Source organism: Lissotriton helveticus, chromosome 8, assembly GCF_964261635.1.
Source record: "Lissotriton helveticus chromosome 8, aLisHel1.1, whole genome shotgun sequence".
Classification (NCBI taxonomy): Eukaryota; Metazoa; Chordata; class Amphibia; order Caudata; family Salamandridae; genus Lissotriton; species Lissotriton helveticus.
The window spans coordinates 1,246,040,194-1,246,066,408 of record NC_136069.1 but is presented as its reverse complement, the minus strand read 5'-3'; the positions used below and the strand labels follow the sequence as shown (position 1 = coordinate 1,246,066,408).

Sequence of the window (26,215 nt, the reverse complement as noted above, 5' to 3'; positions counted from 1 at the left end):
AGGCCAGGGTTGAGAATGATCGACTGTTGTTGGTATTACGGCCCTAATGGATGTGGAATTCGTGGCTGTTTGTTTCGCGGAAGGTTGGGCGGTGTGTCATGGCTCAATTTCTTTGGGACTATAGATATTCTTGACTTGTTTCATAGGGGGCGCTGGTTTCTGACAGGGGGGAAGGGGACCGGGAGCCTATATATGGAAATGCCCTCCCCCACAGTCTCTCTCTTTTCTTCTTTTAAAACTTAGTTAGTTGGGGCGACAGGCACACTGCTTGGGGGGTTAGGCGATAGCCGTTGCAGGGGTGCAGGGTGGGGGGATGGGTTTATTGTTTTCTTTCTGTTATCGCTCACATGGTTTTTCGCTTTTTTTTCCGATCTCTTTTTTTAGTTTTTCTTTACACGAAATATTGTCGAAATATCCTGATTTTGTGTTATTACATTCTAATATCTGACTGTCATGAATGCATTTATGGCTTTATGGGTGGGAAGGTCTTGAGAGTCTGCATTTAAACTGCTTATCGATTGTAATGTTGCAAGCCATATTTGGAATTCATTAGCGCGGGCCTCTCGGGGATTCCTCTGTTGCTCCACGTCTATCCTGTTATTTTCCCTGTTCACCCACCTATTCTGTATGTATTCATGGCACCGGATATGTCTATTCCTTTTTTCTTGTCTTAAAATAATAAAAAGATTTATAAAAAAAAAGAAAAGAAGTAAAGAAGAGGAAGCCCGTTCACACTCAGCAGAGGAAACACGGGCAAGGCAAGAGCAGGCCGAAGTACCCCACGCCCATACAAGACAACAGAACCTCAGCCAAGGCCAAGGCAAGAAGGAGGAAGAAGATCAACCCAGAGACTCCAAGGAGACGAGGTAGAAAGAAGGCAAGCCCCACACCAGGAACACACTCCGAGAAGAGGGCAGCTGAGCATACCACAGTCAAAAGGCAATAGACCAGACAGACCGGTACGGAAAGCAATAAAGCAGGCGGAAGCAGAAACAGTAGCCCGGGGGCACCCAGGAAGCCCTGGCAGGCTGCGCCCGAAAGAACACAAAATCCATCTCAGCCCCCAGGACAGAGAACAGGAAGGCGAAGAAGGGCCTGGACACACCTCAGAAAGGGGCCCGTACACACGACCCAAAAAGAAGTAGAACTAGAGCCACGACGCCAGGCCATAGACAGCAGGCAGACCAGGCGAACAGTGCTGCGGCCCCGGAGAAGGACACCCCAGGGCGCCAACAAGGCATTCCAATCCATCAATAAGAGAATTGCACCTGCAAGGTACGTAAACGCCATAGAGAGCTGCGGCCCGACTCCCCCAGCATAGAACAAGCTATATAACCGCTACCACTACCCCACATTGGGTATGTTAAGTCCCAAAACATGGGAACCCTCTTAGGAAGAATCTTCCGCAGCAGAGGACAACAGAAAGAGCCGCGGACAACCCCCCCACCCCCCAGCAGTAGGCTTGTCGAGCAGCTAAGAGAGAACTAGAAGGCCTAATCTCCGGGCCAACCAGGTGTAGATAACCCTAAACAAAACACACAGTGAACAAGGGCCAGACAGCAGCCAACAGAACCACAGTCCCAACAAGAGGGCTCGAATGCACATGAAGCACACAGATCACACAGCCGGGGCTACCAGCCCCAAAGAAAGACCAGCAACCAAAGACCAGATCGACTCACAGGTCACTGAGGTGGAGGGGGAGGAGGACAAAGAGGAGGAAGAGGACGAAGAGGAGGAAGAGGAGGAAGAGGACGAAGAGGACGAAGAGGACGAAGAGGACGAAGAGGACGAAGAGGACGAAGAGGACGAAGAGGACGAAGAGGACGAAGAGGACGAAGAGGAGGAAGAGGAGGAAGAGGAGGAAGAGGAGGAAGAGGAGGAAGAGGAAGAAGAGGCCCCGCCAAGAACCTCCGGATGGCCGAGTCTACCGGGGCATGGAACAAAAGATTGCCATCTAAGGGAAGATCTACCAACAGTTCCCGGACATTTTCCGGGAACACACTGTCCCAAAGCCAAGCATGGTGTCGAAGGGCCAACTAAGAAGCCATGGCACGACCAAGCACCTCCGAGATGTCCAGAGCGGAGTAAAGAATAAACGCCGCCAGCTCCCAGCCATCCAACGCATGGTGCCGCAAATCAACTCCAGCATCCTCCTGAGAAGCGGCAGATCCAAGGGACTCCGCCGAGTCCCACAAGCAAGAGGTGGCCCTAGCCAACACAGAAAGTGTAAAGGGCCCACAGGGCAGCACTGGTCGAAACAAACATATTGCTCCCACAAGAGTCCAGCCAGCTGGCCTCCCGAGATAGTGGAGACAATAGCGGCGGCAGGGATGGAAAAGCAGTCCGCAAAAGAGGACTCGAGGCAGAGGGATGGAAGGACAGACACACCGGGTCACGTGGTGCTGGAAGGTGCAGGTGCAGCAGGTGTTGGGGCACCGGATCCCCCGTTGCAGGGAGCCCCCAAGCGAACCCTCAAACTGAAGCAGATCCCTCCCACCAGAGCCCTGGTGGAGAACTTCCAGAAGATGATCTGCGGGAAAATGTGCAGCCGGATCACCCAGGCGCAAAATACCCACAGCCGTGCAAACAGCGCGAGCGAAGGCCGCACCTGCCTCCGTAGGGCCCCGCGGAGGGGAAAAGAGCTCCTCCACAGGCGACGGCTGCAAACTAAGGCGGCCGTCCCCTAAGCCAAAGAGCTCCTCCACAGGCGAAGGCTGCAAACTAAGGCGGCCGTCCCCTAAGCCAATCAGAGTGGGCAAAGGCCAGGTCCGGAAAGGAGAAAGAGGGACCGAGGAGTGGGGACCTGTGGCTCCTCTGGCGAAAACCACGGCCGTGGTAACGGCGAGGAGCCGCCCTTAAATGACGTCGGGGGGGAAAAGCCATGACGCAGCGGCCCATTTCAGGCGAGGATGACACCAGCAGCCAAGCCAACCTCTGGGTAAGAGGGGGTGTCCAAGGACGAGTCCACCCCCACGCCTGTCCGGTGCCGTAGAGTCTGCAACTTGAGGCAGAACGTCATCGTCGTCCAGCGCCAAAGAAGACTCCAGACAGGCCTCCTCCACATCACACGGCGCAGGAAACCAGGGCTGGGCCAGAGCAGCTAAAGGACGGCGCCGGAACGGCGCCGCCTCGACCCCTGACAAGGCAGCCGCCTGGGTGGAGGAACCCAGAGAATAACAAAGAGTCCCCCGCCAGCCTTGACCCATGATGGGGCGAGAGGGGCTTGCGGCTGCCAGCGGCGCCAAGGCTGACTCGGCCTCCGACGAGGCAGCTGCCTGCACGGAGGGACGAGGGGGGCCCGGGGAAGGATGCAGGATCCCCCGCCAGCCTCGACCCATGATGGGACGAGGGTGGTCCGCCGACCCAAGTGGCGCCGCCAGGGCCAGCAGCCGCCGGCACCGTAGCAGCGTCACCTCAGCCTCATACAAGATCGCCGCCTGTCCATAGGGCCGAGAGGGGCTCCGGATGCGACCCGAGCCCTGGCGACCTCCCGCAACACCACAGGGACGCCCGCTGGAGTTTGTGGCAAAGCAGATCCTGAATCCAAACCAGTCGGCGCCAGAGCCGACGACGCGGAGGGCCCGCACTGCGCAAGGGATCAGACGACGTCCCAGGAGGGGAAGGAGGAGGAGAAGCCAGTGAGGACTGTAGAGCCGCCGCATAGGTCTCCATCTGGGCTCTCGACGCCCCCTCACTGGGAAACGGTGGATAGGGGGACGATACGTGGGGCCTCATCAACAGTGGAGAGCCCACGACCCCAGCAGGCTGGAAACCAGCCCTTGGAGAGAAACTGTGACACTTACCGACAGGAGAGCGACGCTCTTGCGGCTTAGGAGAGGGATGAGGAGGACGGCAATGTCGAAAACCTTCCGCAGAAGCTGATCGAGGTGACGAACCGATCTGGACATGCGAGCCGAGAGAAGTTTCACCCGCGCTTCCGCCGAAACTTCGGCTTCAACTGCTGGCACGCCTCACAATCAGTGGAGCCGTGATCTCCTCCCAAACACCACATACAAAGGAGGTGAGGGTCCGTCGCCGACATCAGACGTCCACAAGATGAGCACGTTTTAAAGCCCGAAGGCATCTGCACACTGTTCCCACAACACGCACAAAAGCGAAAGGGAAAGGCCTAAACAGGCCCGGAACACAAACCGGATCTGCGTTGCACGCGGAAGAGGAAAAAAAAAAAAAAAAAAGATGTAGGCGCGCCGGGGTGGGACTTATGTGACCTCGCAGACGTCACGTACGCGGACGACGCCTAAGCGTCCCAGGCTGACCTCTGCTTCCAGGTCTGCCTCCTCTAACCAGTGAGCCACACTTCTCCACTTCTCCGCTTCTCCGCAAATATGCACTGCGCATTCTAAATGCCAAAGGAGAAATTTCAAGTCACCTTTGTGTAGCTGCAAACGTCTGACGAAGAGATAACATACAACATTTTTCTTTTAGCCACGTTCCAAACCCAGGAGTCTGCAACCTTCATTTGGCCTCTTCCTTCCCACCACAAAGTAACATTATCCCTTAAATCTTTTGAGCTTTCAATAATTCCTTCAATGCATACTTTACTTGGAGCAGACAACTTCTTGAACCAGCCTGTTCAGATGTGGAGGTTTGTAGAATTTCTAAGAATAAGAACACACTGTGGGAAAAGCACTTCTGAACTAAAGTGTGTTTGCAGCCTTGACCTGTTGGAATCACCCTCGGTACTTCTGGAGGCTACTTCTTGGCCAGTGTATAGCAGATCTTAATTCAGAGGACTATCTACCTGGACAGAGTTTTCTTCTGCATTTCCTTGCTTTTCTTTGCTGCAGAGAACGTGGTCTTTGGTACAGTCAGTGTAAAAGCTCAATTCTCTTCTGGGATAGAAACAAATAGTCTCTCCTCCTCCTTCAAGGGGTGAGGTAGAGAAAAGAAAATTGGGAGTGTGATGGGCTGTCCAAGGTGAAAGGGAGTCACAACCTTTGGCAGAATCAATACTCTAGTGCTCACTACCAATAGGTCATGAAAGAAGGTGGTGTGGCGCGGCAAGACTGAAAGAGTTTGAAGTTCACTCATAAGATGGGCTGCAGTTATTGTGACGAGAAAGACCATCAGAGTCAGGAGGCGGAGAGGGAAGCTGTGCATCAGTTCAAAAGGGTGCACAGAAGATCCCACTGTGGCATCAAGACGGGTTTAGGAGAAAGCATATGAAGTGACAACAGATGATTTGTACAAGGGCGGTTGGTCTGGTGCCCACAAAATGGCTGAAAGGGCAATCAACTGACATTTAACAGTGCCCACTGCAAGTCTTTGTTGGGCGACAGACAAAACTAACAGCACATCCAACAGTTTGGAAAGCAACAGAATCATATTAAAGGTGTCACACCAAGCGACAAGTTTACAAGGTCATATACTATCAAAGCTAGCTATGTGTTCAGAAACCTAACTATAGGGCACAAGGTACCATACTTAGTTGCATTGCAAAAGCAATTTTTGTGCATCACCTGCGATGCTTCACAAAATTATTTTTGTGCAGAGACAGATGTACCCGTCTATCACAACTCAAAAATGGCATTCTGTTAGGATTCACAGAACTTCTACAACATAAATAACAAGGCATACATCCGATTTACAAATAATTGTGAACGCAATATTGAGGTCTGTGAGGGACATCATTCATCAATTCCTGCATTCACATTCATGCATGACCATTAAAGCTGTTGAAAAGAATCAGGCATAATGTGAAGATATAACACGGGGACTATGTTGTGTTCTACCCACCCAGATGCAGGCACATGGGGAAACATCCTTTACAACGCAACTTTTACCACACAGTGCTTTTACATCGCAACTTTTACAACGCAAACCATTACAACGCATTGCGCTGGGGGGCGCTCTAGGATAGGGAATAGATTTAATTTACTATCCAACACCTTCCCTACTATCCACGGGGACTGGAGTTGGAATAGTAAATTAAACTATTCACTATCCAGCACCCCAAAGTGCTATGCGTTGTAATGGTATGCGTTGTAAAAACTGCGATGTAAAAGCATGCGTGGTAAAAGCATGCGTTGTAATGTCATACATCCAGGCACATGACATTCACAAACTGGAAACGCTTCACTATGGACAGCTTCCAATTAGCAAATGGATACCATTGTCTCTGAGGATGTCCCTTATTCCTGCAGAATCACTAGGACTCACAATGTGCTCTCGTAAAGTACCCATTGTACATTGTACCCATTGTACAAACTATGCCTTCACATTTTCAAATTGCAGGCATTGTACCCAGAGAACTCAATAGAAGAATCTGGGAATATAGTCTTACATATCTCATTTGCTATTTACTTTCATACTAAGACTTGCAAACATGTTCCAGTTACCAATCAATCGAAGAGTTGTCTGGGTTAACGCCAGCATGCCAGAGTTGAGGAGGAGGTTCAAGCTGTTGGCTCCGTGCTGCAAGGTCAACATGTTCAGCATTACTAACATAAATCGTGCTTGCGGAATGGTTCCCAGACTTGGTCCTGCCGGATTGTCATTGGTAATGGTTTGTAGAGGCACAGGTTGGATACCTAATCAGGAATCAGTAGAGAATCAACAAATAAGCAAATAGCTTAATGAACAATTAAACCTACATTACAATCACAAAAGAAACTGCTACTTACCTTTCGTAACAATCTTTCTGATGGATAATAGGTCTACCTGCAGGTTCCTCACCTATTGAATAATCGCCAGAATGGATCTGGAAACTTTAGAGCTCTATGGGACCGGCAGGGGGCACTGGCTTCGTATAGGAATCAGAAGTGATGCCCAGTGACGTCACCAAAGCCACATAGTGCCCAACCCAGCACAACAACCTCAGTTTCCATCCATTTTTTCGTGTCTTCAAGGCAAACAGAGGGAATAACATCAATTAGATACAGAGGAATGTCAAACTTTAACTGGAACCTTATTCATTATTTTCCTGAACATCCATCCATCCATCCATCAGACAGGGGAAGGTGGGTGAGATGAGTGAGGAATCGCAGGTAGATTTAGTGCCATCAGAAAGATAGTTACTAAAGGGAAGTAACTTTTTCTTCTGATGGATACTTCTAACTGCAAATTACTCACCTGCTGAATAGATTCCCAAGCAATACCATTCCCAGAAAGCGAGCTAACAGATGGTCAGCTACGGAAATCATGAAGTACAAATCAGGAGAAGCGCACCGTCGAGTTCAAACAGTAGTCTTTTGTCAAGGTGAACAAGGACACCCACGTTGCTGCTCTACACATCTCTGAATTGCAAGACCCAAAGACGATAGCTTGACCCTGGTGAATTGTGCTCCGATTCCCTCAGGCAGTTCCTTTTTAGCAAGGGCAGAAAACATTTAGCTACAGAGAATGATCCAGTGGGATAGCGTTCTGGTGTGCTTGGACCTTACTATACTACTGCCAAAATGGCCAATTAAGAACTTGTTTCCCAGTCAAGAAAGACACTAACTGCCCGCCTAGGATCTAGGTGATGCAGTCGGTCAACCTCCTTCGTTCGTGGGTTGGGGCAGAGGCAGAATAATGGAAGGGCAATGGATGAGTCAGGTGAAAGAGTGTGACCATTTTTTTTAAAGGAAAGCAGCCGTGGTTCACAATGCCAGCTGACCGGGGAAAAAAGGGTGAGTTCAGCAGACAGGCAATTAGAGCGTACAACTCACTGACCTGACTTGCCAAAGTAATAACAACTAAAAAGACAGGCAACTGTTAAGGGGCTCAAAGGAAGACACCATATGAAATGTGAGAAGAAGGGTGAGGTCCCAAACGTACATAACCAAAGTAGTTTGGGGATAAAAACTTGGTAAACTCTTGAAGGAACATCATCACAATAAGAGGTTTGAATGGAGAAAGCTGGTCTGGGTGGAAGAGGAATACTGACAACGCTGCCAAATACCCAATGACATCGCCTCGACACATAACCGATCTGAGCTAGAGAGAGTGGAACCTGGAGAACCTCTGGCAGTCTGGGATCTAAGTTGTTATCCACACACCACGAGACAAAGCTCTTCCATATCCCAGAGTATACAGATTTTGTGGAGGGTCAACAAGCTGATAAGATGATATCCACCACCGCCAACAGCAGCTGAAAGAAGCATTGGTGTTTCTGCTTAATCTCCAGGCATGGAAGTGAAGGCTCTTCAGATTGGTGTGTAGAATCATCCCCTCCGATTGGGCGAGAAAATCTGCCAAGGGAGGTAGCGGAGGTGAGGGACACAGGGAGAGGAGTAGAAGGTCTGCATATCACACCCTTCTTTGCCAGTCCAGGGCAATAAGAATGAGATAGGCCTGTTGTTGGCAAGCCCACTTTCAGAACATGAAGAATCAAAGTCATGTTTTTTTTTTTTTTTAGGGGGTCATAGTGAAGCTGAAACTAACACCTCAACTGAAACGTCGCCCGAGGCTCCCAACAACAGATACAGCAGAGCTTCACCTGAGTAGTGCCCCACAGGGCACAAATATCAAGGAATACCTCCGGTAGAAGACTCCAATCGTATTCAGTACGAGAACACCGACTTAGGCTGCTAGCTGTTCTGACAGGTGATTGTCAGACATCAAATCCTTGATGCAGTGGCTAGGACCATAGCCTAATTGCCTAGTGACAAAGTAATTGAGAACCTACTACCCCTGTTTTTTTGTATACCACTTTGTGGTGTATTGTCCAACAAAATCTGGACAAATCAAAAGTGAACAGAGAAGAAAAAGGCTTTAAGTGCCAGCCAAATTGCCAGGCTGACATCCGGAGGTCCCTGATCTCCGACCCCTTCAAATGGGATCCAAACCCTGGGGTGGAGGTATCCATCACTTCTGTGGCTGTGGCTAAAGGGGGCTAGAAAGACTTCCCTTAGAGGTTCTCCACATTCCCCCGCTAGATCACATCCTCCACAGCGTCCCGGATGACCACCATGAGGGGTCTGACAAATCTTCCACCATGATGAAACCACTGCCTGCGGAGGCACCACTAGCCCTAATGTCAACATGCATAAGTAACCAGGACAATATAGAAAGTCAGCAGGTCTAGCAGGAGTAACATGACCAGGATTGGAACTCACACACCTTCCAGCAAGGATGAAGCCATTCTCCAGTTCCAAGTCTTGGATCCTCTGAGAAGCTAAAGCACAGAGAAGGGTAGTGTCCAGAAGCACCCCTATGAACAGGAGACAATGGGATGGTTCAAGGGTTCGATATTCGCATGTTAATTAAAAATCTCAGGACAAACAGCAAAGCTGCAGCTAAAAGCAGACAGTGAATCACCACCTCTAGCGACTCAACCTTGACCAGCAAGTCTTCCAAGTTCTTGAAAAACAGAATCCCCATCCTTCTGAGATGTGCTATCACCACCTTGGCGAATACCTGAGGTGCTGAAGTCAAGCTGAATGGGAGTATGGCGAAATGATAATGGGTGGAGCCCAACACGAAACAAACATACTTCTGATGCGACCACAGGATCTGAAAGTGAAAGTATGTGTCCTGCGTTCTGAGTGACACCAACCATTCTCCTGCTTCCAATGCCAAGGGGAACTGAGCTAGGATTAGCATCTCAAACTTTTCCTTCCAGAGGTAAAAGTTCAGGATTATGATGTGTAGGATTGGACGCCGACTGCCGTCCTTCTGGGGAATAAGGTAGTATCACAAATACAGTGCTTGTCCAATGACCTGTACCAACACCACTGCCACCTCCTGCTGAAAGATGGGAAGATGATTATCAGGCAGGGGAGCCGGCAGGAGAGGAGGCTCTAGGAAGGTGAGGGTATACCACCTTTCTCTTCACTGTACGACCCAAAGGTCTCAAGTAATTGCCTTCCAGGTGGTTGAAACCTAGCCTCCTACTGGCTCCTGGTGCGCTGGTAAGAGCAGCCTAGTCCTCCTTTCCTTGTGGTGCAGGGGAAGAGGAGTTAGAAGAAAGACATGAATGCTGGGTTCATTGGCACACACCTCTGGCTCTGCACTATACTGCCTGACCAAAGTTTTTGGGGGCTGTTGTGACTGTAGTTGAGCAGCTTGCCACTGACAAACGTTGAAGCTCTTTGAGAAGCACCCTCTAAGCAGTGAAATTGCATGTAGTCCTGCTGAGGCTGTTGATGGAGACCTAGGGATTCAGCCATAGTTTTAAAAGCCTTAAGCTTCTACAGGGAAGAATCAGCTTTATCCCTTAACAGGTGGGCACTGTCAAATGGAAGGTCCATTTGAGTGGATTACACACTTGTGGAAAACCCTAACGTCAAAGTCAAGCAAGATGGTGCACCGAAACAGAGGATTTCCATAGCGCAAGCTACAGAAATGACCAGACCTGATTTCATTCATTCTTTCTTAATGACCTCAGAAAAATTATCCTTAAGGTTATACGGGACATGAGGAACCAACAGTCCTCATGTCACATAGAGCATGAGCATATCTTGCCAAGAGGAAAGGCGCGTTTAAAGATTTTAACACCATACTTCCGGAAGGGAAAACTTTCCTGGCACAAACCTCTAGGTATTTAGATTCTCTGTCCAACGGGCTTGTCAGAAAAGTTATGATACCAGTCTTGAAGAGCATGTAGGTAGTATGACCAAGCTCTCCAGACATAGGTGGGGGGAAAGGAGGTAAGGAAAGGAGGGAAGGCAAGGAAGGGAGGGAAGGCAAGGAAGGGAGGGAAGGCAAGGAAGGGATGGAAGGCAAGGAAGGGAGGGAAGGCAAGGAAGGGAGGGCCCCAGGGGCAGGTCAAAAGGGCCTTGCTACCAGTTCATCCACAGCCAGTAGAGAAGCAGTTTAATCCAATGCTGCAAGTATAGGCTCCAATAAGGGCAGGAAAGGTTATGAGGTTTGGGCTAAACAGGAGGATGTCAGCAAGTTCATTAGAGTTAATGACAATGGAGTAGAGTTGTAACTCCAAGACCCATGCTGCCTTCTTCACCACCGTTTTGAAGTATTTGCTTTCAGGAAGTGGAGGACCCAAAGAAAACGTAATCTCCACCTCAGGTGAAGGGTCCACGCCCTGGCCGAGGTGATGGATGTGAAGTCTACCATTTGACTTGAGGACCTTGGTCCAGTCCCATATAGATTGAGGGATAGGAATCGGAGCAGAAGAGCTTGTGGATTGTTTGGCTATACGATAGGGCCAGTGTGTCAGTACGATTCTTTCTCCGAGAGCCTTTGGACCGCTCTCCCCTACCTGTGTTCTGGCACTGGGACAGACACAGGTAGGGGGATCCAAAATTGCACCAGTGGTGTTGAATTTGCCACACTCGAAATAGAGGACAGTTGGAGAGGCAGCAGCTTTGTGGGTGAAGCCAGCCGCGGCATCAGCACACGATCAGATTCTGGAGTAGGAGAGTCAGAGTAGGGTGGTAACATCACCAGGGAATTCTCTGGCAGAATGGGTTAAAGGGCCAGCTGCGAGTGCGGCCCTGGGGGCAGACGGGAGGAGTCAAAGGAAGGGGAAGGGGCAGGGGCAAGTCCGATCCGATGGCACCGCGATGACTAAGTTCGGCTCCGAAGATGAACATCCTCTGGGAACCAGAGGGTGTCTAAGAGCCTTAAATTTTGAGGAGTGCTTCTTATGTTCCTGTGCTTTTTACTCTTGCCCAAGGAGCGAGAGGGAGTAGATCTCGAGTGGGGCTGGGATCAACACCTGCCTCTTTTCATTGCAGGCTAGTGCCATGAACAAGTTTGCTTCCTGTCGCATCATTGTCTTTGGGTTCATTCTTAGACATGACTCACATAATTTAGAGTCATGGTCTGATCCCAAGCACCAGAGACAGACTGAGTGGGGGGTCATGTAATGTAATGTGTATACTTGTAAAGCGCACTGTTGCCAGCTGGCGTCCTGGCGCTGTATACCGCTGGGGAACCCGTCCTGGCTTTCCCTGTGGGATGGTCCCTGCTGGGAATCCCCAAGGTGGAGCCAGGCATCCCCGGCGTTGATGGGGCCCGTTGTGGAGATTAGGCAAGCTAATGCCCAGAGTTGCCGAGTGCGACCCCTGGTTAGAGTAGGCACCGAGGCGAGAATTATCGAGTCCGCTGACCCTGGTCCCGGGCCGACTTCTGCTTCCGGGTCTGCCGCCTCTAACCAGTGAGCCACACTGCTCCACTTAGATGGAAATCTGTCCCTCGCAGTCCCACACAAGGCTTGAAGCCTGAACTCTTTGGTGAAGATATTGTGAGCACTCCACTTTAGTAGTTTAACTTGAGGAAAAATTTGAAACCTCTGGAAAAGAGAGCAAGCACTGGATATACAACGAAGGCACAGGAAAAGGGAATTTACATTGTTGTGCTGGGGTGGCTCCTAGATGGCTTTCTGATGTCACTGGTCATTCCTTTCAGGCGGATATGAAGCTAGAGCTCCCTATTGGCATCACTGAGCTTTGAAGTATCCAGATCGTGTCGGACACCTCGTATGATTCAACAGGTGAGGAATCTACAGATAGAAGTATCCATCCGAAATATTCTTATGTTAACATTTTGAAAAGTACATAATTGTAAAGGTTTGAGCATTGTATTCATCTGACTGCGCCATGATTTCTGGGATAAGGGATGTGACAGGAAACTTAAAAAGTTACCTATTGTACCAATTGTAACCAAGAGTTGGCATCCTTAATACCCACATTCTGCATAATCATAATTTACAGTGGGGAAATGGGTCTCAGTCACTTACAGTACCTTACTTCAAAAGGATGAAGACAAGGTTTGCTGTTACGTTGTCTTGTTATGAAGGACAAGCTACTTCGGTAATGCCTTATCTAGTAGAGACATTATCTAGCCAGATTCCTTCCCTGTGAACTTCCAGAAGTCAGGCTGGATCCGGAAGATTTTTCTTAGCAGTAATCCTGCATGCCGATAGGTGGCATTGGTCAAATCCGTGTAAAGTCGTATGGTGTCGAGTATGTTGCCGTTAAGTCTGTGTTGTATATTCATGAGACAGCTTGGCGCACTGGCGTCAGTACTTTTCACGACTTTCCACTCGAGAAGTGCGGAGCCATGACATTAACAGATAGTGATGTGTTTAAACAACTAGCGACCTCAAGGGGAACAGTCCTGACACACATGAAGAACTGAACTGATCTGTAGCACCGGGAGGATGGGTGGACGATAAGTGTCACCGAGCGAGAGCCGCCTTGGAAACTCCAACGCGCAAAACTGCTGACATTGCGTGCTCTCTGTGGAGGCGAATAGATCTAAACAGGTCTCTCACCACCAAAGAAAGAGTCTTTGTGCCACCTCCGGATGGAGACTCCACTCATGATCGAATAGTCCAACCGCCCTGGTGTTCAGGGAACCAGCCAGGTGTTGACCCACCAGGATTATGCCCTGCTGTTCTAGCCAAGTCCAAAGGTGCAGGGCCTCTCGACAGAGTCCACGACCCCACCCCACCCAGTTTGTTGTAGTACCACATAGCGGTAAATGAGCCTCTTCTTGAGGGATGGTAAGAAGGCTTTAAGTGCCAGTTGGATCACATGGAGCTCCAACAAGTTGATATGGAGTCCTCTGTCACTACTGTGAGATCTGGTTGGGGAAGGAACAGGGGTGTGCCTCTAACCAAATTGCGGTTTGTCAACCACCACTGCAGATCTTTCACAGTTCCCCCCGTAATCTGGACCAGGTCAGTAAGATTTCCCTGATGCTGAACCCACTGGAACTTCAGGTCCCACTGCAGAGCCCGAATGTGCCATCTGGCATTAGTCACCCGCAGGATGCAGGAGGCTATGAGGATGAGCAGCCTCAGAGTCATTCTCACCAAAATCCAGGATAGAGGCTGAAAACCTTGATTCGCCACTCGGAGGGGCAGTCCTTGAGATAGGGAAATACTAGAACCCCTGATCGGTGAAGATGAGCTGCAACCACCACCATCACCTTTGTGAACATCCATGGGGCACTGGTGAGTTAGCAGCGATGGGCAGTCAGGACAGGGATATGGAAATAGGCGTCCTGCAAGTCCAACGTGACCATCCAGTCTTCCAGGTCCAGGACAGACAGTACCTGAACAAGAGTGAGCATCTTGAGCGTCTCTTTTTTGGGGAAGAAGTCACAGGCTCTGAAGTACAGAATAGGACAAAGGCCTCCGTCCTTCTTGGGGACCAGTAAATAGCAGAAATAGCAACCACAGCCTATTTCTGGCCCGGGAACCCTCTCAATAGGTCCTTTGGCCAAGAGTCTCGACTTCCTCTTGAAGCAAAGCAAGGTGATCCTCTGTCAGCTGATCATATACTGGAGGCATGGAAGGAAGGGTAGTCTTGAAGGGGAGGTAGTAACCCCGCCAGGCTATTTGCAAAACCCTTCTGTCCAAGGTGATTTACCGCCAGGGGTGGAGGTGATGGCGTATCCTGCCACCCAACGTGATGCCCATGATCTGGGAGGATCGGACTGGGAAGGTTTGGAGGTGGAGGTGGAGAGGGAGGGAGTGGTGATGGGGGAGGAGATTGTGGCTTGACTGGACTTCTGACTGCCCGAGCCATGGGGTTGGGCCGAACCGCACCCACGGGCATGCAGAGGTTACAGAACTTGCTTGGTCCTCTGGCTAGGGTAGGGCTGACGCGGTTGGTAGCCCTTCCATAGCCACACTAGCCCTTCGATAGCCACGAAAGGCGAACGCAGGATGGGATGATAATGAAAGGCCCGAGGACTTGGCCGTAGCCCGAGACTCCTTCAAGCTCTCTAGCACTGCGTCCGTACTATCTCCGAAGAGACGAGAGCCATTCTAGGGCATGTTCATCAGGTTTGCTTGGACATCCCCTCAGAATCCAGACGTTCTCAGCCAGGCATGGCGTCTAACTGCCCCCGTCGAGGAAATCGCTCTGTACAGCAAGTCTGTCATGTTAAGGCCACACCAGATTGTAGACTTTGCTGCATCCCACCTGTCTACAACAACTTGTGAGAGGACACCACATGCCTCCTCAGGGACATTTGGCAGCATTTGTGAAACCATCTCCCACAGGGAATGGGAGTAACGGCCCAATAGGCATGCAGTGTTTACTGAGTGCAATGCTAGGCATGTGGAAGTCAATTTTTGCTCCCCAAAGTTTTCTGAATTGCAGGTACATTTTCAAAGAATCTGTGCGCACCTTAAGTGTAACTTCCGGATTTGTTCACAAGACTTCTTCTAGAGCCACTGGTGAGGCTAAAAGGGAGCATTGCAAACACCGCGCTCATAGAGCACCTGCAACTGCAGATAGTGTCTGTGGGCCTGTAGGACAGGAATAATAAGCATCCTGAAGGTCCAACGCCACTATCCAGTGTCCTGGGTATATGGCAAACAGAACCTGTGCTAAACTGTTCTTCCAAAGGAAGACACTGAGAAGACAAAGATCTAAGCTGGGGAAAACGCTTCTGCCCTTCTGTGGCAGTAGGAAATAGTTGGAACACTACCCAGTTCAGATTTCCGAGGCCGGAACCCTCTCATTAACTCCTATGGCCAAAAGAGTCTGGACTACCTGCGGGCAAAATGGACAAATGGCCCTCCAAAAGCCCCTTTGATACAAGTGGTAAAGGAGGCGGGACAAAACGGAATGGCAGTAAAGTAAACACAAGCATTGAAAATGCACTAGGTCTCGCCTTTGAATAAGTTAAAGCCATTTGCTTTGCTAATGGTATTGTATAGCAAAGCAAATGGCTTTAACTTATTGAAAGGCGAAACCTATTGCCCATCCCAGCATCTAGACCGTGCCCTGCTTGAACCATGCATGTGTTGTTAAGCAATATGCGTGGCTAAGGCATGCGTGGTTGAGTTTGTGGGAAACAGCATGCATGCCTCTGCCCACGTTTTTAGGCGATTTACCGCATAGGAAAGGTCCTAGATGAAATGGTTTAAAACGGTCAGTGCACGCAAGAGCAAAAGGAAGGGAGAAAGTGGATAAAAGAGTAATTGCTCGAAGGAAAAAGTGTTGAATGTAGAACTTTTATAACGCCATGAAAAGAAATGTGCTGGAAAAAACACAGAACGGGGAAACTTATGCAAGGTCATGGAGTTCTTTAGAAAGAAAAAAGTTACCAAAAACAGGCATTTGTGGAAGGATAAAAGGAGCCAATCAGATAGTAAACACAGGCAGTCTCTACGGGATGGACAGACTAGATGAACCGGCTCAAATAAATAAAACTGGCATGGTGTAGAGTCAAGCGAAGTAGAGTGAAGTGGAGTAGATTGGCATGGTGTAAAATGGCATAGAGAGGCATCGAGTGAGTGGCGTAGAGTAGCGTACAGTGAGGTAGAGTGGCGTACAGTGGAGCAGCATAGAAGGGTGGCATGGAGTTGTGCAGAGTAGAGTGCAGTGGCGTAGAATGGAGTGCGGCACAGTAGAGTGGTGCAGAGGGCATTGGCGAAGATTGCATGGCGCAGAGTAGAGTGCTGTAGACTGCAGTGAAATAGAGTAGGATACGGTGGCATAGAGGATAGTGGTGCAGAATAGAGCCGCATCGCAGGAGAAACGCCGCATCTGCCAGGGGACTGCAAGTCTCAGTAGACCTTGCCAGAAGCCCAACGCGCTACAGCTGAGCGCCCATGCCCCCGGGGAAGACTACAGAGGGCTTCGCGGGAGCCGCATCGCAGGAGAAACGCCGCATCTGCCAGGGGACTGCAAGTCCCAGTAGATCTTGCCAGAAGCCTAACGCGCTAAAGCTGAGAGCCCGTGCCCACGGGGAAGACTACAAAGCAACTCGCGGCACCCACTTCGCGGGAGCGGCATCGCAGGAGAAACACCGCATCTGCCAGGGTACTGCAAGTCCCAGTAGACCTTGCCAGAAGCCTAACGCGGTACAGCTGAGTGCCCAGGCCCACGGGGAACACTACAAAGCACCTCGCAGCACCCGCTTCGCGGGAGCCGCATCGCAGGAAAAACGCTGCATCTGCCAGGGGACTGCAAGTCCCAGTAGACCTTGCCAGAAGCCCAAAGCGCTACAGCTGAGCGCCCAAGCCCACGGGGAAGACTACAAAGCACATCACAGCACCCGCTTTGCGGGACGCGCGCAGGCGCACGCCGGGCGAAGCCTGGACCAAGGGCGGGCCCGTCAGTGTACGGAGGAGACTGGGCTGGGCCCCCCCTCTGAATACGCCATCACCGCAAGGTCAGTCTCCTAATAATTCATTGTCTGTCCCTGTTGAAAGATTGCTACTAATTAGGAAGCTTGCTCTGATTATATACTCCATCTCAAGATGAATAAGAGAGAGGGAAAGGGGAGAAACGTGCCATCCACGGGAGTGTGGCGGGGACACTGGACCAATTTTTGATTAGAGCTAGTTCTGCCCTCGCGCATGAGATAGCGTTGACTGAGCGCCGCTTATCTCTTGAATCCCTCCAGTGTAAACGATCATCTCTGGGTGGCCTGATCTCTGCTCGCACTCTGGACCATAGTCCGGCTACAGCTACTGACTCTACTGACAAGGCAAGAGATAACGCACAGTCTCAAAACAGGCCATTGGATGCATCACCTATAATGGAAGCCCATATTACATCTCCACCTGTTGAGTCTGTGCAAGGGTGCGCAGCAAGTAGCCCGCTTACACGCATTTCTACGAGGTCTGCGCCTCAATCTAAAAACAAAACCCTTGGTTTAATTTCAGACCCTCCATCCAAGAGGAAGCGGGGAGGGGGTCCTCAGAGGCAGAAATCCACAAAAATCCAAAGGACAAATAAAAATGGAGGAGCTGCATCTCTAATGCCAACAACCATAGTAGAACAAACCCCCGCCACTCCCGGAGTCTTGAAATTTTGCCCAGTAGGCTACCTTTGTTCAGCGAGTGGTAGCGGAGGGATGTAAGGAGCAGTTGGGGGTCAGTTCAATTGTGGGTAGTTCAAAGCAAGGTTGTCCAATCTTCAGTCCTGTTAAGGCCATTCCTAATAGGGTCCAGAAGAATTATGGATTTAATCTCTTCTCTGTTGAGTAGTTGCGCCATGTTACCGCCTCTTTGCGGTAATTTCAGTACTTTAAGGACGGTCCAACGAATGTCATGATGCCGATGACATTCGTTGGACATAGGTAGCACCGTTTGTCCTTCTGTTGAACTGATGTTAGGCAACTCTGTAACCAGCAATGCCTTCCCTGACAACAACTGACACAGAATATATTAATTGTGATTTAACTAAATTTTATTTTAAAATGTCCTACTTTGTTAAATTGTCACTTGCTCCTTCGAGCTCCTCGGTACACCCTTTTCACTGGCACTGTAATGTTAATTTTCACTAATCCCAATGTAAGCATGACTTCTCACACCAATCTGGGTTTTCATCCCTTCCCATTACATCATGCTCCATCTCCTAGTCTTTCCTCACTTTCCGTGGATACACACATCCAAGATGGCGCCTGCTTGCGCGCTATTTAAACACTGCTCATACTCCAGCCTCTCAGTTCCTGCCAACGCGCTGACGAACTCACGACACACCATTGCCGTCTGCACTTAAGGTGAGAGTAAATTGCCCTGCCAAGCCCAGTCCCCGCTCCCCTGACCCGCCCAATGCAGAACCCCTGTTGGCTAACAAGCCGCTCCTTGTTTCTTTCCCCCGCAGCAAACGCCCGCCATTGAAATCCTCCGGACTGCTGAGCTGGACGTTAACAAGCAGGAGTTCCTTTCAACCCATACTCCACTCTGTACTCCTAACGACAGGTATGCGGCGGACCACTTCCCTTGTTCATAACATTACCTCCCCCCTTGATGAGACAAATCCTAGATCTCCGCAAATTAATTCTTTTTCACCAACAGCACACGCGAACTGTTTTTAGTATCCCCAGCCACACAGAGAGGCTTATCCGCTCCAACTCCTCGGCGCACCGGTCCTAACTAGACTGGTAAGCCTCCTTTAACAAATTCTGCTGTCTTCACCTTCCTCATTTTAGTATACCCATTCGAGATCGTCATTTTCCTTTCTCATTAGTGCGCCGCAAGCATTTCCAGTATTGACTGCACAACGGAGAAGCTTTCCTACTGTGTTCCACGCCGCACCTGTCCACATTGGACCGGTAAGCCCCCAACCCAAATTGCTGTATGTCTCAGAATCACACATAACAAACGGCATACAAGCACCAAAAACGTATGATTAATGCGAACTACTAAGCGGTTCTGTGATCATCGCGGAATAAGCGTACCTCGGCATGGCTTACCCTCCTTCCACCCATAGCCACTGCCTGGTACCATTCCCAAGGTTCCCCCGAACTGTGGTAAAATCACTCTGGACATAGCAACCATGGTATGCACACCCAATATAAAAGCAGTAGCACTTTATGTTATGGAATCTCCCTCTTGTTACTTCACGTCTTACCACTTTTTCCACCCGTTACACGCCGTATGTATATTTTCCGCATGTATTCCAATGTTTTAACTTAAGTCGTCACACATGATTATGAGTCGCTCTTCTTTTTTGAAACCTGCTGCTGACTTGTTTTAAAGGTTGTTCTGTCGTATTCAACCTGACAGGTCCGTGTTGTTTGTTTCCTGTTTTTTTATCCCAACAGGTACTTTACTATATACCAGGCAATCTTAATTTAGTCCTGATGATGATCCCTTTAATTGTTGAGCTTGGGATCGAAACGTCGTCGACAATGCAAAGTAGTACCACATGTTTCCAAGTGTATAATTATTGTGGTCACTATTTGGTTTAGCTTGTTGTATTACATGGTTATTACAAGCTTCCACAGCTCCAGTTTTGTTGCCTGTAACTTGTTTTGTTTAACCCTTCATTGGTTGTTTCGTTTTCTCCTTTTCCTTTGTATCGGGTGCAGGATTGAGTCCCGTTTTCTTGGATATGTCTTGTTACCTCTAAATACATTGTCGTATTAAAATTCCTTGTCCACCCTTTGAGTGGAAATACAGCTGAGCAAGGGAATATGTCTAGTGAATTTGCTCAGTCTATCTTAAGCACCCCGGGGAAGGACAGACCGTGCGCAGCGCCAGCAGGTGATAATACCCAATCGGCTACTACCCGTGCTACAGTAAATCAGGCCAGCCTTCTACCAGGGTCATACGGCCAAGAACGCCCTATGATGTATGGGAGCTTGGAACATAGTTCAGCCTTAGAAGGTTCCCGGCCCCTACACCTTCCTTCGGCAGCCGCCCCTTTGGTGCTGGTCCTGAGGAACGTCCCAGTGTTGCGGGATGGGCAGACTGAATCCACTGATCAACTTTTGGCCAAAACCATGCACTGGCTAAATACTCAATTGAAGGATGTTGGGGTTTGGGACAGGGATATATGCAACCAGATGATTATGGCCAGACGTTCAGCTTAGATAGGCCACTCCAAGAAGGAAGGGGCGATTGTGAAGTTGCCAACTTCAACAACGAACACGTTGTCAGATTTCTGTTGGATTACCGGGGTAGTAGCAACCCAGGGCATCTTTCTGGGAAAATATCTGTCCTGCCCCTAGGATTCTTTTATAGACCCCGCCATTCCCCTTGGAATGGGTGGGGTACCTCTTGTGCAGCAAGACATCCATGGGCTCCCCCTAGAACCACACATAGATCCCCTGATCTAAACCTTGTTAACAGATTCGCCCCCCCCCCCCCATGTCCGATCTAGATGTTTGCGACTGACTACAATCAGTAGCTCAGTTCCAGGTAGAGAACACCGTTACTCAGCTTGTTCTTTCTCCCGTGATTGACATAGACCACAGATACAATCAGTAGATCGGCCCGAGGCAGAGAACACGGTTACTCCGCTTGCTTTTTCTCCCGTGATTGACACAAGACCACCGATAGCAAACCCAAACCCCCCAGAGAGTATAGAGAACCCGACACCTATAGCTATGGGAGGTAGTATGGCTTCTTCCCTACTAAGTCTAATATCTTAGAATATTAACGGTCTTCCATCGAGGACTACGTCTTCTGATTGGTCATGCTTCATAGAAAACCATGACATTATTGCCTTTCAGGAGACTTGGTCACAGAGTACGATCTTTCGCCCTGGCTATTTGGCCTTTGGCAAACCGGCAATAGTAGGACATAAAGGGAGACCCTGTGGGGGGACTGATTATTTGGGTTAGACAGCAGGCAGGTTATCGGGTGGAAGAGCTAATGATTGATAACCCTGACATCTTGGCTAAAAAAATTCGTTTTGAATATGAGCTAGACCTCAGATTGATTAATGTCTATGCAAGAGGGTTAGCAGGAGGGAAACCTTCACCAACCATTTCTAGATTGGATACTTTTATTGAACTAATAAAAGGGGCAAATCACCTGGTAATTTGCTGGTGATTTAAATTGTACATTTGAGCCTCTATGTCTTGAAGATGGCAGTCTTACCAGTAATGAGGACGCGACCTGGGGTATACCACTTCTAACTCTGCCCCCAATTAACAAATGGACAGAGGCAGCGCTCCAGTTAAAAAGCTTATCTCTGCAGAGGGGCCTCACGGCTGCCAATGGAAGGTCGAAATCGGATAGCGAAGGTACCCACACTTTTAACAACGGTACAAGAAGTAGTAGGATTGACTACTTCTTCATTAATCTAGAACTATGGTCAAGGTTTGGGGACATGAAGGTCCAACGCAGAATGGAGAGTGACCACGATCTGTTAATACTAACTCTAGAGGTTATGGGCCAACTCATGGTGCGGGCAGGAACTGAAATAGAGACGGAGGATGTAGTTACATCCCAAGACTGTCGTCGACTAAAATGGGCAGTTGTCTCAGAAGATGAGGGCACTTTGGATTTGATAAAGTTAACTCTTTAAGACACGCTAATAGCTCTCTCTCATCTAGACATGCACGAGGCCTCTTCCCCTGCCTGCCCTTACAAAGGTTCATGAGGATCTTTTTGCTAAGCTGAAAACTTTTCTATAAAAAAAAAATAAACGACCCTCCAGGCAGGCTATCGAAAAATCAGCAAAATGGTATGACGGGGAATCCAGGTCTGCATTCAGGCACCTCTCTCAAGCTATCAGGTTGGGAGTGTCACAGGAGGTCAGGTAAGCAAGGTCTGAATATAAGAAAATCCAACTTATGGCAAAGAAGTCCTTTGATGATAATAGATGGAAGGACTTGCTACACGCAAGCAATGGTAAAAACTGGCGGCGATTCGGGCAAACAGTTAAATAGGGTAGAGGAGACATAGGGCCGGTACCACTCAATAACGTTGTACCGGAAGAATGTGTCTGGCACTATCAGACCCAATTTGCATCCACTACAGGTAGCCCCAGACAATACCCACAACTAACCTCTGATACTGTCCTAACCTTTGATATAGGGGAGATGGAAGAGCTTTGGATGGTGTTGCAGTAGGCAGGGCCCCCGGTCCGGATTGTATCCCGGCCGACATATTTAAATCCGATAGGCAGAATTGGCTCAAATATATTCACAGTACAGCTATTGGCCTGGCAAGAGATGCCCCTATACCAGAATCCTGGCACGGGGCAGAGATTATCCCAACTTACAAAAAAAGGGGACCAGGTCAGTCCAAGTAACTATAGGCCTATAAGCCTTATAGACACATTACAAAAGATTCTGGCCAGACTCGTGCTAAGCAAGGTAAACAATTGGATAGATGACCAGGAAATTCTATCCACCTTCCAAGCGGGCTTCCGTCCTCATGTCAGAACTATCGATCAAGTTTTTAGATTCATGATGATATATTGGAACACTGTGATCCTAGCTGGGGGGGGACCCTGTATGCTACCTTCATAGATCTAAAATCAGCATTCGACCTTGTGCCCCGTTACAAGCTGTGGGACACACTTAAGGATGCAGGGATGCCCCCTGAGATTTTATGTTTCATTATTAAACTTCATGAGTCTAATTATGCCCAGGTACGGTGGGGACAACAGGGTGAGGTAACAGACCGCTTCCCTGTGAACAGAGGAGTACGGCAGGGGTGCGTTTTGGCCCCTACCCTTTTTTCATTGTTCATAAATGATGTTCTCTCGTACTATACTGGGTTCCCAACAGACGCCCCTACTCTTGCTGGTACGAGGGTCCCACTGCTAATGTTTGCAGAAGACACCTTAATTTTGTCTAAAACACAATCTCGTCTGCAACGTGCCTTCGACAGATTCACTCTATTTTGCAACGACCATGAGCTTGTAGTAAATGTTGACTAGACCAAGTGCATGGTGTTGCATAAACATATAATAGTGAAAGGCAGAGTAAAAATGAATAATGCGTCTTTGGAGCAAACTGTTAGTTTTACGTATCTGGGTGTAACAATGGGCAAGAGGATGAACTGGAAGCCTCAGATAGATTTACTAGTCCTTAGTCACAACCAATTAGCAGGGGCCCTTTTAAAAGAGTACCAGCTATCTTACACTAAACCAGTACGGCCGGCATTAACAATTTATAAAGGAAAAATCAGGGCTTCATGGTGCAGAACTCTGGGGTTTTGACAATCTAGGTCCCCTAGTCCTTGCCCAGAACAAGTTTCTGAGTTCATTGCCTGGTCTCCCTCAATCGTCCCCTCTCAAACCCCTACTTTTAGATCTGGGATGCCCTTCATTTGAGGAGGCAGCGGGCTTTAGACCCGTGGCGTATTGGAAACGGTTATGGACAACCCCGGAGTTAGCACCTTATGGCAAAGCAGTAAAATATATCAGAGAAGCAGATTTATCCTCTAAAATTAATTGGTTACAAAAGACTAAGGGCACTCTATCTGACATGGGGCTCAGCCACTTGTGGGAGGACCAAGAACGGAATTTGTTTCCCACAAAGAAATGACTTTAAAGCTCTATATAGAGATATGGTCTGTCATAAGTCCATGTCATTGGTGAATAGTGCGTCCCTGACAGGCCTCTTTTTAGAACATAAGTACGAACATAGGCCGGAGGCCTACTGGGATTTTATCACTAGACCTGGCGACAGGAAATTGTATCACCAATTTAGAGTGGGTACCCTCCCCTTAAACTCTTTTACGGCAAAGTGGCATGCTGCCCAAGATAGAAAATGCCCTACGTGTCTATCTAGGGAAGAGTCTATATCACATGTTTTGTTTGTGTGCCCAGCCTATAAGGACCCTCGACATAAATGGCTCAAGCCGATCTGTTTAAATATTGGCACAAGATCATGCCAAACAGCACTGCGCATTTTGAAAACAGATACACGGGAAGACGTGGTTATAGCTATGGCAAAATACTTGAGCTGGTCATGGGCCCTCAGAAGAAATAGGTTGGATGCTATTGCAGGCTCTGTTTAGCATTAACTAATTTGTATATATATGGGTGTGATGTGCTCCTTCCTTTCTATAACCATGGGTAAATTGTTTTTTTTATATGTAGTGTTTTAAAAACCTAATAACCCGGTGTTATAGATATAAATTGTATTCATTATTTTTCATTTTTAACTAAAAACACATTTTAATACTCGGAATTGTTGTCATAGTGTGGAATCCTTTTATAGAACATCTATGAAACCCTTATCACCATGACTACTGTTCTTTTAAAATATTTTAAGCCTTTTTATGATATTGTATGTATTTTATATGTGTCTTTTATGATTGAAAATATCGAACAAAGACTGATTTGATTTGAGTGCAGTAGTGCAGAGTAGAGTGGCATAGAGTGGAGTGGCATAGAGTGGAGTGGTATAGAGTGGAGTGGTGCAGAGGTGTAGACTGGGGCAGAATGCATTGGCATAGAGTGCACTGGTGCAGAGTGGCATGGAATAGAGTGGTGCAGAGTAGAGTGCAGAGGAGTAAAATGGAGCAGATTGCAGTAGCATAGAGTGCAGTGTTGCAGGGTAGAGCGGTGCAGAGTAGAGTACAGTAGAGCAGAGTGGCATAGAGTGGTGCAGAATACAGAAGTGTAGAGTGGTGCAGAGGCATAGAATCGATTGGGGCAAGGGCATTGGTGTAAATAGCAGTGGCGCAGAGTAGAGCGGTGTAGAGTGCAGTGAAAGAGTAGAATGCAGTGGTGTAGAGTGGAGTAGTTCAGAGTAGAGTGGCAAACAGTAGACTGCAGTGGAGTAGAGGGGTGCAAAGTGCATTGGCATATAGTGCAGTAATGCAGAGTAGTGTACAGTGGCGTAGAGTGACAGAGTGGCGCAGAGAAGTGGTGCAGAGATGTAGAGTGGTGCAGATTGCAGTGGCATAGAGTGCAGTGTTGCAGAGTACAGTGGCGTAGAGTGGTGCAGACCACAGCTCAGTAGAGGGGTGCAAAGTAGAGTGCAGCAGCGTAGAGTGCAGGGTAAGGGGGAAGATGGGAGGTAATAGAAGCTACATTGGCTACGATATGGGAAACGGAGAGAAAACACAAGCACTCATACTCCAAAACAGTGCTCAGTGGATGGACACAAGTACTTGGTCCATGCTAGGCCCACACAAAAGAAGAGACAGGATGCCTGCATGCCCTGACAAATGGGAGACAAATTAGAGAGGCGTTGAAGCGAACAAATGGAAAGTTATGGTTGGGCTCCAAGCCCACTGTATGTAAACAAAAGTCTTGCAGAGAGTGCAGGCGCTGCCTAGGCGCAACCTATAAATACAAACCCTTTCCAAATACAATGTATTCTTCTATATATTTGTCCTATTTCATAAAAACAAAAACACATGAAAAGATTAGAGCTGTCCTGGACAGGCTGCCAACCCATTATTGGAACAAGCTGCACTGGTTTAAATGGTTGTAACATGACCTCCTCTGCCATTGTTGTGCACGGAAAAGCTCATATTGTTGGGTGTATTTTTCACAAAGTCTGGCATTTGTACAAGTGAACTGGATACAATGCACATTGTAAAGTAGAAAACTAGAATAAGCACTAAACGTGTTTTAGGTCTTCGGATTTTCACTCAAAAATATAACACCAGATACATATTTATTCTAAGGGAAAAGGCACATTTTACAGAGCTCCAGTCCTGTACACCCATGCACACACTGTGTTTCCTCCAGCCAAGATTTCAGTAGACATTTGAAGATACTTTTAGGGCCATACCAAGTCTACTGTACAAGGCTCCTGCAGTGTGAGACAAGCCCATCTAAAATAGGAGGTCAGGGGGTCATTGTTCAAAAGTACCCACTTTGTAAAGGCCCTGCACTTGTGCTGCAACATTCCTTTATAGAGTTTGAAGTACAATTGCCCTATATATTAATGCCAAAGTAGCTAACAAGGCCTGTATCACTTTATTATACCACATGTTGGTTTTGACGTGTTTTCTACTTCACTGTAGGACTTTAATATCTAGACAGACAGACAGACAGACAGACACACCTCACCTCACCTCACCCCCACCTCCCCCTCCCCCTAATCCTGTGAAGCACTGCCCTTGAGTTTTTTGGCAAATCACAGCAGGATATTTTAATATGCCTTGTGTGAAGTTCCTCAGTTAGTGCTC

The 26,215-nt window shown here is 48.5% G+C and overlaps 1 protein-coding gene across 1 annotated transcript in view; it reads right to left on the bottom strand.

Annotated features, from left to right (window-relative positions):
- The window catches only part of HERC2 (HECT and RLD domain containing E3 ubiquitin protein ligase 2), a 1,611,099-nt gene that overhangs the window by 1,187,543 nt on the left and 397,341 nt on the right, over positions 1-26,215 (bottom strand). Inside the window, 1 exon segment of the mRNA XM_078658234.1 lies at positions 6,360-6,551. Within this exon segment, the coding sequence (XP_078514360.1) occupies positions 6,360-6,551 (192 nt within the window).